The 12,769-nt window shown below is 42.0% G+C and overlaps 1 protein-coding gene across 10 annotated transcripts in view; it reads right to left on the bottom strand.

Annotated features, from left to right (window-relative positions):
- Window positions 1-12,769, bottom strand: part of GALNT13 (polypeptide N-acetylgalactosaminyltransferase 13) — a 199,104-nt gene that overhangs the window by 12,382 nt on the left and 173,953 nt on the right. For all 10 annotated transcript variants that reach the window (XR_003923877.1, XR_003923880.1, XR_003923881.1 and 7 more), the window contains one exon: window positions 3,558-3,692. Coding sequence is in view for 2 of the 10 variants with exons in the window: in XM_030017557.1 (XP_029873417.1) it covers window positions 3,558-3,692 (135 nt within the window). In the remaining 8 variants the exon portion in view is untranslated. The remainder of the gene's footprint in view (window positions 1-3,557; window positions 3,693-12,769) is intronic.

Here is a 12,769-nt window from a genome sequence, read left to right as displayed (position 1 = left end):
ACCTGTAAAGACACCACCATCATTTTAACTCTACAAGACACAATGCAAAATACTCTGTTCCCATTCAATAACTTTGCTGACACACAGTGACTAACTGATTTATCTCAGTTATCAACTGATCTAGTTATCAGCTGATAATCCAACAGGTTCATTGTAATTTTAAGCGATACAATTCACAGGGGCAGACTTTTTTAAAGATACTAGACGCTTTGGAAAACCTTACTATACACCCACCTGTATGTCTGACTGACTCATCCCTAAGAGCAGATCCTCCGAACAAGAAGAACAGAAATCTGGATTTCTGACAGAATAGCAAAAATCACGTTCCCAGCCACCCAGGAGCCTGTGAATTCTGGTCACCAGTGGCGAATGCAGGTGACATCCAACGCAGGTGTATAACACTCCTTTGCTGTGCCTGTACCTCCCCCATGGGGTTTTTTGAGGGTGGTAGGAGGGATTTGTAATTTTCTTTGAGATTAATCCAAATAATTACTTTAGAACTACTTCCCGCCTATGAAAACCAGGTCTTTTCCTACTATACATGACTTTTCCAAAAGTAACAGTAGGCACGCTGCACTTGCGACAGCATGCCGATGGGCGACTGTGACCGCTGCTGCAAACTCCTTGTACTTCAGAGTATTTAAATCCTACTTTATTCCCCCTGGGATCTCTTTCTCACCGCCTTTCAGTCCACGTCACCTGTTGCACTAAAAAAGCTTGGGGTGAATCCAGCAAAGGCCCAGTGCTGAAGCTGGGGTCAATATCTCATTGCTCTCAGCTCTGCCAAGCGTAGCTCTCTTTTGACCCAAAATATGAATGCCAATTCTTGTCCTCTCCTTCGGCAAGTGATTTTCTGTTCTGACAAACCGACTGAAACCTTTTGATTGCTATTTTCTTCCAGTGTGTCAAGTTAACTTGCATCTCAAGTGCAAGTAAAAATGTATTAATAATTCTAAGCCTTAAAAGCTTTTCACACAAATTCAGACACTTTTGTTATGAGAAAATGAGAAAAGGGGCTTTTTGAATAGCCTGCTTCAAAGCAATTAAATCTGATACTTTCACAAATAGGTATGAAAACATTGGAGATTTCTCTTTCTTATCACCACCACAAAACTTTCTCAGCTCCTTATTTACTTTTGAAAAAAATATAAATGCTAGGCATATCTAAGAGAACTGTAATATTATTAAGGTATAAAGTCTTGGAAAAGACTTTCTATGATTTTTATATATATTATATATTTAAATACCATAATTTAAACTAAACTAGAACATTACAGAAAATTTAATAACAGTACGTAGATCAAAGCAAATTGTCTGAAAATCTCTATTCAGAAATTCCTTTTTATGATTATTTACATCTCTCATTGTAGCTCCAGATGTGGATAAGTGTGGTCTGTAACCACCATACAACACCCAGAAATCATCTCCACTCAATTTCTGAATAAGTAAAGAAATGTAAAACCGAGTGCAATTGGACTGGAAAAACAAATGAATGGATACAAGTGGTTCAGGCAATATGCTGCAACTATTTCTCGGGGGGAAAAAAAAAAAATAAAAATCACAAGCCCATTGTTTTCTCAGTAAAAAATGCTGCATATTAGGTATGTATTTGCATACTGTATATAGGTATGTATTTGGAGGCTTCCTGCAATACTCAAGAGATCACCAGGCAGCAAAACTAAATCAAAGCTGCACGCGCATATTTGCCCCCCTGCAATGCTCAGGTACTACCACTGAGGGTCAATTAATACACTAATAAACATTTCATAAATACCAATACTGTCATCAAAGGGAAGTTTGCAAGCTGAAGTCTGAACGTTCACAGAGTAGAACTGTTAACAAAAATATTCTTGCCAATAAATAGAAAGGTACATAATGCAATGGGCTGTGTTTTATACATAGAACAGACAGCAAACCCGTTGTCTCGGAGATGCCGTTTATAAAAAAATGGTGTATTTCTTTTTTATGAGCTCCACCTAATGGTTGATTTTGGTTTTACACAGCTACTTGGAAATTTTCCATTGTGGATCTCTTATGCTAAACTTAAAAAACCAGCACGTTTCCAATGTTAAAAGTAATGGAGAGCATATTTGGTTGAAAGAAATTTAGCTTTCCATGCAGAAAGGTGAAAGCAGCTATTTCTGTGAAATGTTGGAAATACTTTTTAAAAGACTATATGTCTTTTAAATACATCAGTATTTTTCTAGCTTTGCAGTATTTTTCTACCTTTGCAGTCATGGAAATATGCCAATACTCATTTGGCATTTCTAAACTGAGACTAGCAGAGCTGTGCAAGTGCAGACCATTGGGCAGCCAGTGTTAAAACTGTGCTCAATGGGGAAATTCATTTGCAGTAGCTTGTGCCCAAAATATTCAAAGGAAAGCAACTGGCAGTATAATTATTTTTTTTATCAGGAAGGACTGTTCTCTACGCTTCTGGTGGAGAAAGAGCATTTTGTGAGGAACCTTGCCTTGGGCCTTGTGCATGGCCATTATTTAAAACAATTTAAAACTGGTTAAAAATCAATTATCACCTGCTTGCAGGAAGGAAACAAAGGAGGATATAAGATCTTAAATCTCAGGTGTTAATCGGAGGCATGAACATCCTCAAAAATACCTAAACATTATCAAAATATACATGCATTTTGGGTAAGAAGAAAAAGAATCTTCTTCATTAAAGAGAAAATTGGTTTAAATTCAAATGTTAAACTAAAGAATGTATCAAAAATTACCAAATAAATTACACCTCAATGGTTAAGTATTGTTGTTTTTCTACTTGACAGTTCAGTACTATGCAATGGCAGGTTTATGGTTTTTTCTTACCATAACATGCTAGAAAGATCCTATCTTGAATAAAACGCTAATACATTTGTATGACTTCCACCACGCAAAACTGCACATTCCCATTTCAAAGCAAAAGCTTAAAATGAATGTTCTAATTTTCATCTGCTGTTTGCTGTCTCATTTAAAAAGAAGAACTATTCGGCCATAAAATACTGAGATATTTACACATCTTTTGTATTAACTTTGCAACCTTTCCATAAGCCACCAAATTTCTTCAAACTGCACTCCCTCTCAAAACCCAGAAAAAGCCACCTCCCATCCCACGGTAGTGCCAAACTGAACAGGTGACCGGTAGATGGAAAAGGATTAAACACAATTTAAATGCAGAGTCAATAATCTTTAAGAGCCAGCAGAAATAAACTGGAAAAACTAAAAAAGAAATAAATCTTGTTTTCTACTGCATTTATATAAAAAAATGCAGAATACTTCTTTAAGTTTGTAAGAACGCAAGACAAGGCCAGCTAGTAGAAATGAACTTTTCTAAACAGTAATCGACTCTTTCGCCTCTCTAAAACCAAAATTTTGTGGAAACACCATTTAAACCCTGGCGACGAGCTGCATTACTTTGCACTCCCGAGCCTGCACCGTGGCAGGACACGCCACGGGCACTCCCTCTCCCTGTGATACAGCCGGAGCCTGTTCGGAATAAACTCCCGGCTCCGAGGCGGCAGCTGCCCGGCGAGCGCGGGTGCCGTCACTGAGCCCTCGGGTACCTCGGCGTCGTACTCCCAGAGCTGGTTCCCCCTCATGTGGTGGCACTTCAGCATGATGACGGGGCCGTTCAGCCTCGAGACGTCCAGGCACAAGTCGTCCGTGCGGATCTCTTTGTCAGCAGTGTAAGAAAACACCTGGAAACAGAAAACGATTGCAGTGACAAAGAGTTAGCAGAAGTCCTAACCGACCGCTGGTTCGGAATATACATAATTTTCACTCCGGTGGAGCAGAACTACTTTCTTCTCCAAACATGGAGGTGGTGCCTTGGATTTCATGAGTGTGTCGTGCAAGTTTCTCCGCTGGTGAATGTCTGTTGTAGGTAAGAGAAGGAATACCGTGTTTTGGAGCAGCAATTTTATGGGACCAAGCCCAGGAATCACCCAGGCATACACTTAGTTTTACCTCCTGGGAATTCTACGCAAGCATGTAATTGTGATCAGTGTCTTCAGGAGAAATTTCACAGATCTCGTAATACAACAGATAAACCGAGCCCATCACTGGAAGAATCCAAACTTTCCTAAACTAAGTCTTCCTCCTAGCATTTACCTTAACTTCGGGTACCAAGGATTATCTACGTTAAAGATTCATACTCATGCATATTTCAGAAATATCGGGTCACTTAATTAAGTTAGGAAATAAATTAAGACATGAGAGAATACTCCCTCAACAAACTTCTATCAAACCAGTTATAAGTTTCGGAGGGATTGTTTAATTGAAAGCCTGCAGCGAGGAGCCAGTTGGACAACGCCCAGACTGTGACAGACTCTTTTCCCGGGACACGTGCACAGTAAGGATTTGTTCATTTACGGTAACTAAATACGAACACGTTAGATGGTCTCGCCGCGTTGCAGGCTTGCCATGCAGCGCAGGCTGAGCTCTCATGGCATCACCAGCGAGGCCGTGCGGCAGGGTTCAGGCTGTCGGGGAAGCGTGCTCAATTAAATCTCGACACTTTGCAGGCGGGTTTGGGAGCTGGAGAAGCGCTAAATAACTTTGACTGAAGTTTCCTGATAACTTTAATCCGCCGTGGGATCTCCAGCCACCCCTCCTGCGTGCTCCTCACCAGCCACACCGGGACCAAGGTCCACTGCCCGGAGAGAGATGAAAATGCGGAGACCACAGGAGAAGAGGGAGGAAAGGAAGGAAGCTGGTCAAGAACTGGGAGGATTTACACCAAATTACACAGCCTGGACCCACGGGAAGTATCTCTCTGCTCCTAACCCACTCTTCACAACCTCCATAATGTCGCTGGCCCCAGCACAAAAGCTCCAGAAATGGCCTTAGGAAACAGCCTCGGGTCTGTATTACTTCATGCTTTCCCTGCAGAAAATCCTTTTCTTAGCAAAAAGTGAATTATTTCTGCCCTCCAGGCCCTTCTCCTCAGCAGAAGGAGACCAGAGAGCAGAGCCTCAGCCTGTCCACCAGGATCCACCATCCCACTACAAACCAACAGCACCTGGTCTGCTGCTGCAGCCAGGGGGCTGCAGTACCACCGCGGTGGAAATAGAAATAGGAGAAAGTTTGCAGTTAATAAAATAATGTCAAGACCACGACAAATGATAGAATTATGATGTCCCATTCAGGGTTTGACGAGGAGAAATCTGTATCTACACCTGCAACAGAGAAACAGTGCTGTCAAAAACATGCAAAATATTAATTTATGTGGCAATGCTTAAATTAACAGAGAACTATAATACAAGCGCGGCCAAATACAGCATGTGGACATACACCTCAACCACTTGGTGATTTCAGAGTTCCTATACAACCCATTCCTCTTGTGAAAGGACTACAGTATAATTAAAAGAGCCAGGACTGAGATCTGAACCACAAATAATGCAGTGCCCCAGGGGATGTCTATCCATTGAGACTTCCAGTGAAACATTAAATTGTTCTCAAGGAAGAAGAATCGATCAAGCAGCAAATGAAAACTTTTTCAGTGAATTAAGCAGAGGGCGGGACATAGCACGTCACTTGGAAACACGACGCTTGGCAAGGAAATTCTCCCCATGTAACTCTTAAAACCTATATACTGCACAGAGCAGTCAAGGGAATAAAGGCAAGGATTTTGAAGTTGGAGATTCAGAGGAATCTTTCAGAGCAATCATGGAATACAAAACCAGCATGCCGAGGTGGCAGCGGAGCAGCCAGGTCCAAATCAAAGCCGTGAGGGACAGCAAGAGCTGCTAGGATCAGCAGTCTTTCCAGTTTCCAGATTTCTTATTCACCACTCGCCAGCCACTTGTCTGGGTGAAAATCTAGGATCCAAGGGTACGGCAAAGCACCAGCCGCCTTTTGCATTTATTCATCCAGTGATAAATCACCAAGATAAAATCTGAGGGTCTCAAAGTGTTGCTTTCACTGAAAAACCACATCAGCCACAGGCCAATACTCGGGCTTCTCTCCTGTGGCAAGAGAGACTTTTAAATACCAACCTGCCAGTGCTCTGCTGAGATAACACTCTGAACCGCGTTGTCCTTTTGGAAGGAGGTGAAATGAGTCCATGTCACATCAAAAATGCCACTTTGTGTTCATACGGACATTTTCTGTGTTTCCCTTCCCCACTTTTCTGTGTGCAAAAGCAAGTCCCAAAGCCTTTAAAAACCCCATATAACCTCAGCCAAGGTGCTGGCAACTCCATTTATGTACTAGCTCGCTCAGTGACATTCTGAAATATTTAGAAAAGGGAATTGATAGCTGAGGGCTGACCGAGGAGGAGACACGGGTGTCATTTTGAAAAGCAGCTCTAACTGTGCCCATCTCTGGCAAATCTCAGCAAGAACTCGGCATTCACAGGTACTCGAGTATGTTAAATGCATGGCAGTAGAAGCAATGTTTTCAAATTTTCAAATTCATAGAAGCTGTCACACATGCACTTCCCAAGTTTCAGTTTGTATCCCGAATCTGTGTGTTTTTTCCAATTGTTTTTTTTTATAGAAAGATGTCTGCCTACACCCTGACCCTGGTAAACACTGATGAAAGAGGTCTACACTTGATCAGACTGATTACAGGTTTGTTTTGTAGATGTTCATCCTCTTGACTGGATGAGCTGATATTAGCACATCAGGCTAAGTTCATGGAAGTGCATAAGGTTACCAAACAAAAATATCAGGATCAGTTGTGAGGTTTCTTCAAAAGAGGTATAAGAGCAGTCTATGTTCTGGACTAAATTGAAATCTGAAGGTTTTAGAAACAAATTATTCAACTGTTTATGACCTTCTCATTTATACCAACACCTGAAAATTCTTCTCAAAATAAAACAATGTAATAACAAAACCAACCCTTTTCAATCATTCATCCAGACCTCTGAAAACCCCCTTTCAGTACATTGTTTTGAAATTATTTTTGGAATAATAAGCACAGAAGCCAAGAAAGAAGAAAATTTGGGTCAAAAAGACTGTTGGTGCTATAACTTTGAGCTGTGATATCTATGAATATATACCTATTTTCTGGGAGAGATATATAAATATATATCTATTTGTTGGGGGAGAGAAAGGTATCATGTAGTTGAGGTATTGAAGACCTGGGCTAAACCAACCATTATTCAAACTGAGATATCACAATAACGTTCAGCTACCAAGCTACCACAATTAATATCCAACAACAAAACCTTTGGGGGGGGCTTTGGTTTTTCTTCTAAACACCTTCAACCAAAAATCTTACTTACTGGTAGAATACTGGACTGGCTTGCTGACATGCTATATCTGGAATAAGAAACGGCCAAATAATCTAGTAATCTGAAAATCGCTGATACCATTTGTAGCACAAAGTATCTCTTGCTCGAAGTAGCAGTTTGGGTTCAAGAATCACTCATATGAATATATTGTACATGTATTTCATCTTTTACTACGCTCATTATTAAGAGATTTATCCATTACCATTTATTCTGAAGCAACTTTAAATCTCAACTTATTTGTGTTGGATTTCTACATTAAACATATTTGCATCAAGCATTTTCTTCTAGCCTGAGAGACATGTTTTTAGCCTCAGAGAGATGTTGTCTTCTGTGTCTTATAGAAAGCAAATACTTATATTTTGAAATGTATTGCCATTTGCATATTTCTTTTTCCTCTCATCTTTGATAATTGCAATACAGTGCTTCATTATATCTTTTGAAAGAATAAGTGATGTCTGAATGGACAACTACAGAAGATGGGTTTGAAAAACACGCCGTCTTAAGAAAGAAAAATGAATGCTAATTAAGACAATGTAAAATTATCAGGCTAGCATTTTGCTACCATCCATATTAATTATAGATATAATTATATTAATGTCATATAAAAATAGACAGCGAGGAACATGTTGCATTTTATAGCTAATTAAATAGTATATTTCATGCCGCACATTGCAGCACAAGACGGGAAAGGACTTCCCGAGCAGCAGTCCAGTATTCCGCTACCGCAAGCACCCACGTTTTGGGGAAGTACGCCGGGCTGGGGAGCACGGGCTGGCTTCCCAGGGCCTGGGGCAACTCGCCTGCTTCAAGCGTCAGGCCGGTGCAAAGGCTGAGGACCAGCCGGAGCGAGATCCCGGGAGCTGTGCCGGGGGCTCAGCAGCACGTCCACAGGCACGAGTCGTTCCCTCTCGCTCGCAGACCCCCGAGCACCAATCTATTGCAACTCGTTACTGGGCTGCAGCTTCTTTACTAACACGCGGGCTGCTGAGGCGTGAAAATAAAGTTCTTTTCCAGTTGTCCCTTGCTTTTTTCTGCAGCTGTCCCCAAGGGCTGGTGGCACTCGCCATGGCCAGCCTTCCCCCGCGGCCACGCGGGAGCTTGGGGTCTGGCTGGAGACGAGCGGTCCTGCTGGGCAGGAGAAGGGGATGCTCCATCACCGGGAAGAAAGTTCCTGGGCAAGAGCCGCTCCCCGAGACCTGCGGGTGTTTGCCTGGCTGCTTAATCCCAATCAGCTTCCAAAAGAGGTTAAGCAAGTCCCTGATGCATTTGAAGTAGACACTAATAAAGTCTCCAGAACGACAAAATACAAAATATTCTCACAACTGATGCAGCACTTTTCTATACAGACACGCAGAGATACTGTCACTCTCGTCTGCTTTTTGTGGAGCTGATCAAAACGAAAAGGAACCAACTATTTTCCACCAACACCTTGTCCTTCATAGAAGCCTAGAAAGGTTTAGGTTGGAAAGGACCTTAAAGATCATCTAGTTCCAACCCCCTGCCATGGGCAGGGACACCTTCCACTAGACCAGGTTGCTCAAAGCCCCATCCAACCTGAACAATTCCAGGGATGGGGCATCCACAGCCTCTCTGGGCAACCTGTTCCCGTGCCTCACCGCCCTCACAGTCAAGAACTTCTTCCTTACACCCAATCTAAATCTGCCCTCTTTCAGTTCAAAGCCATTACCCTTTGTCCTGTCACTACACGCCCTTGTAAAAAGTCCCTCTCCAGCTTTCCTGTAGCCCCCCTTTAGGTACTGGAAGGCTGCTATAGGGTCTGCCCGGAGCCTTCTCTTCTCCAGGCTGAACAACCCCAACTCTGTCAGCCTGTCTTCATGGGAGAGGTGCTCCAGCCCTCTGATCATCTTCATGGCCCTCCTCTGGACTCGCTCCAATATAATGCCTGCATTCTTGATATAGACAGATTTATTGCCTATGTGCAGTAGCAGGTTTTTATAGGAGTTAATGTATTTTGTACTTATTTTTTGTTAATATCCTTTATTAATACATTTCCATACAGCAAGTTGAGAGCAGAAGTAAACCCCATAAAGCCAAAGGTCCGTTCAACTGATGCTTGGGACTGAGACATTGGCCAGACTGAACTGAGAGAGATGCCTCACATATCACTGGCAATTTCATTACTTCTTTCATGTTAAAAGGAACTAACGAAGTATTCCTCCTGATAAAAGTCTGAGAAACTAATCAGTTTGTTCAGCACCAATAATGTGCCAAGCAATATCATTAACTGGAAATCAGTCAAGTGGTCAAAACAAATCTGTAGCTATTTAAATATATATATTTATATTTTTTTTTACATATATATATATGGGCTGCAATAGCCCGTGGCCAGAATTTCCTTTCCTGTTATTCGTTTGACATTTTCTTTGGAAAATGGTTAGCCAGGTTATTTTGTCAACTCATAAGAAGCCTAATATGGAGAATATTGTTCATAAACCTCTATTTTATACTTCATTATGTGGAACTAAATCTTGAGGATGCGTCTGTGCAATCAAGGAAGAAGTCCACCATGCTATAAAGACAGTTATAAACTAGACATAACTAAGTACAGAAAAACCTAATTTATTCTGATAACCACTTTAATTATCTATGGAACTCCCAAAGGTAAATTTTGAAGTCACCCTTCATAATTGATTTAAAATATTCTAATACAAGCTGCAAGGAAAGCACTTTTCCTCTCCCCCTGAAATTGTTTACACGTTAAATGTTGAAAGTCACCGTAGGCAAAGCAGGTGAGATTCCCCCACCACCCCAAAAAGATCCAGGACTCTCACAGTCCACTCTGCAAGTAGGGATCAGCTTTATTTCTAAAAAAGAGGTTATGCCAAGATCTTTAATGCCATGAAGGCAACTCATCCCATCCCACAGACAGTCATCTAAATCTGTGAATGACACAGACACTGCCAAGCCAGAAGTGACTTTCACAGTTTGGAAAGTTCATATAAAACTTGTTCTCAACCTCTAACCACCAGTGCCAAGGATTCATTTCTCCTGGTGCTCAGCCCCAAGGAGAGAAAGACTGTAATTCAGAGTGATTCACCATAATCCAGAGAAACACTGTAATTACCGCCAGCTATCACAGACTGAAGTCAATAGTTGGAACTATACTAAATGAAAATAAAATAAAAGAGAGGAAAAGAAAACTGGTTGGCAGCATCTACTGGGGACCCGTACAGTAACAACAGTGGGGATCTGCGGGAAACGCTTTGGTTTAGCAAGGTTTCCAAGGGTTGCTAAGGAACTCCGTTTTATCGCATTCAGAAAACGGCACTGGGAAACACACTGGCGTCACCCCTTTGTGCTGATGGCAGGCACACCTTCCTGATATTCCAACCTTTGTCCTCCGCCACAGAATCCTTTGTCCTTTTCTAAACCACTGCTATTCTATTGGGGTTTCAGGTGCATTCAGCATTTTGCACAGAAACTGAAAAAAAATCAGATTTTTGGCTCCACAGGGGTGGGGGATTGGAGGGGGGGTTGTGTGTTTGTTTTGGGTTGGTGTTTTGTTTTTTGGTTTGGGTTTTGTTTTGGTTTTTTTTCCAGATAGCTGTCACTTTATAAAGGATGGCTACCTACACATCTGCAACAAAAAGCTGTCGTTGCTTCCAGGATCTCTCAGTGTTCATTATGCCATGCCAAATTCACACTTCTTAGCAGGTACAGCAAACACGCAGATTCTGCATTTTATCTACCCAGGCTTCATTACTGCAATGTTACACAGTGAATGCTAGTCTTCACGCATTCCCTGGTGACTATATCTACCAATTTAAAGCAGCAGCAATTCAGTTTTTCCATAGACTCTAAAAGGAAGGCATTATTCTCATTCTGATTGTGCTAAATAAAAGATACTGTTATTTAACATGCAGGCATGGCTCCTTTGTTCCCTATTAATCACAGTTATTATAACGGTGCTGAAGATCACCGAGGGCTCCATTGTGCTGCATCCTGAGCAAATCCAGAGTATTAGACAGTTCCTGCCCCAAAGGTTTATCACCTCAATCCATAAGAATGATGCAAAGTCTGCAAGGGGAATCATATCTCAGCAAAATGGACTAACAGAATATAAGCAATAACTGGTTTTATTCATAATGGGTCTGTTTAAAAGATGAAAAGCTACACAGAAAGCCAAGTTAGGGAAAACAGGAGATTGCAGAAGGTGAAAAAGGCAGAAAGAGCAAAGAAGGGCTAAGTTACTCTCTGCTAACCATGTCCGAAATCTAGTATTTACCTAAGATATTACAATTAATAAAATCATAGCACTAAACTCATAAAGTCTGTAATGGGTGCTGTGTTTCCTTATCCTGTGAGCTCTCTAAGGAAAGACTGGAGATTATTTGCTTTGAGATCAGCCGCATAGGTACTGCTCAATTCCTCCTTTTCTACGTAACTTTTACCAGTCACATGAATAAATGTCTACTTGTCACTAAGGCAAAGGTTTTGTTCTGTTCAATCTTGTGCATAAAATGCTTTTTGATGACTTACTGAACAGCTGGGGTTGATAAATTAGCTAACTAAAAATATAAAACGTGACTCCTGCATTAGCCTTCCGTGGCCGAAGTGCGAGCTGCGTCAGATGGCTCTGCTGGCGTCAACAGCAAGTTCACCCAGCTTGCCGTCAGGGTATCTATGGCATGCCTCCCTCTCCTTCTGGCCTGGCAGCGATGTTCATACAGGAAAAAGCACTCTTTATAACCTACTGAAAACAGAGGCCTTCCATTACGGAAACGCCTCACGAATCAGACAGCTCACACATTTCTCTCCATTCCCAGTAGTAAGCAAATTATCATACCATACCAAAAAATTCTTACAGCGTGAGAGTTTATAAATTATTTTTCTATATACCGCTACACAGAAAGTCCTCAGGTTTGAAAGGCAGTTGAAAATAGACACATTTACTGTGAATGGGAAAAAAATGGAAACTCTGTGAAACAGAACAGTTTCTGAAAGACCCATTATTTAGAGCTAACTGGGGAAAAAAACAACCTTCTAACAACCCTCGTTGTGGGGGTTGTTTATTTTTTTTTGAACTGTCAGTGAGTACCGAGTCTGAACTTTCTGTATAAAACATCGCCAGAAGGGAGTCACGTTCCCCTTGCACATTTACTTAAACACATAAAACATTATGCTCATTCTGATCTCGCCCTGCAACAGCTGCCCCAGGTAAGTTCACACCGAGCAAAATCCTGGCTGATGCAATGCCACATTCATTGAAAATGAATCCTGACAAAACACCCCCCGTCCTGCGGGAACCACAGTGTCCTTTCCAAAAAAAGCCTTCCCCCACGCAGAGCTGCCGCGCACACAAGATGCCGACCGTGCTCGGGGAATCGGTGCAGGCTGTAAAATAGTGAAAAAATGCCCCAGACCATCGCCTCTGCCAGGGCTCGGCGTGCCCGCTGGGACCCTCAGCAGGGGCTGCGGGGCTGCCGGTGCCGCGCGGGATGCTGAGAAATAGCCACGTGGTCGTGGCCGCGCTACTGCTTCCACTTCGCTCTGCTATTCCTAGCGGTACGGAAAAAA

The sequence above is a fragment of the Aquila chrysaetos genome, chromosome 6 (assembly GCF_900496995.4).
Source record: "Aquila chrysaetos chrysaetos chromosome 6, bAquChr1.4, whole genome shotgun sequence".
Taxonomy (NCBI): domain Eukaryota; kingdom Metazoa; phylum Chordata; class Aves; order Accipitriformes; family Accipitridae; genus Aquila; species Aquila chrysaetos.
The sequence above is the reverse complement of the archived record's forward strand: the minus strand, read 5'-3'. Positions and strand labels throughout refer to the sequence as shown.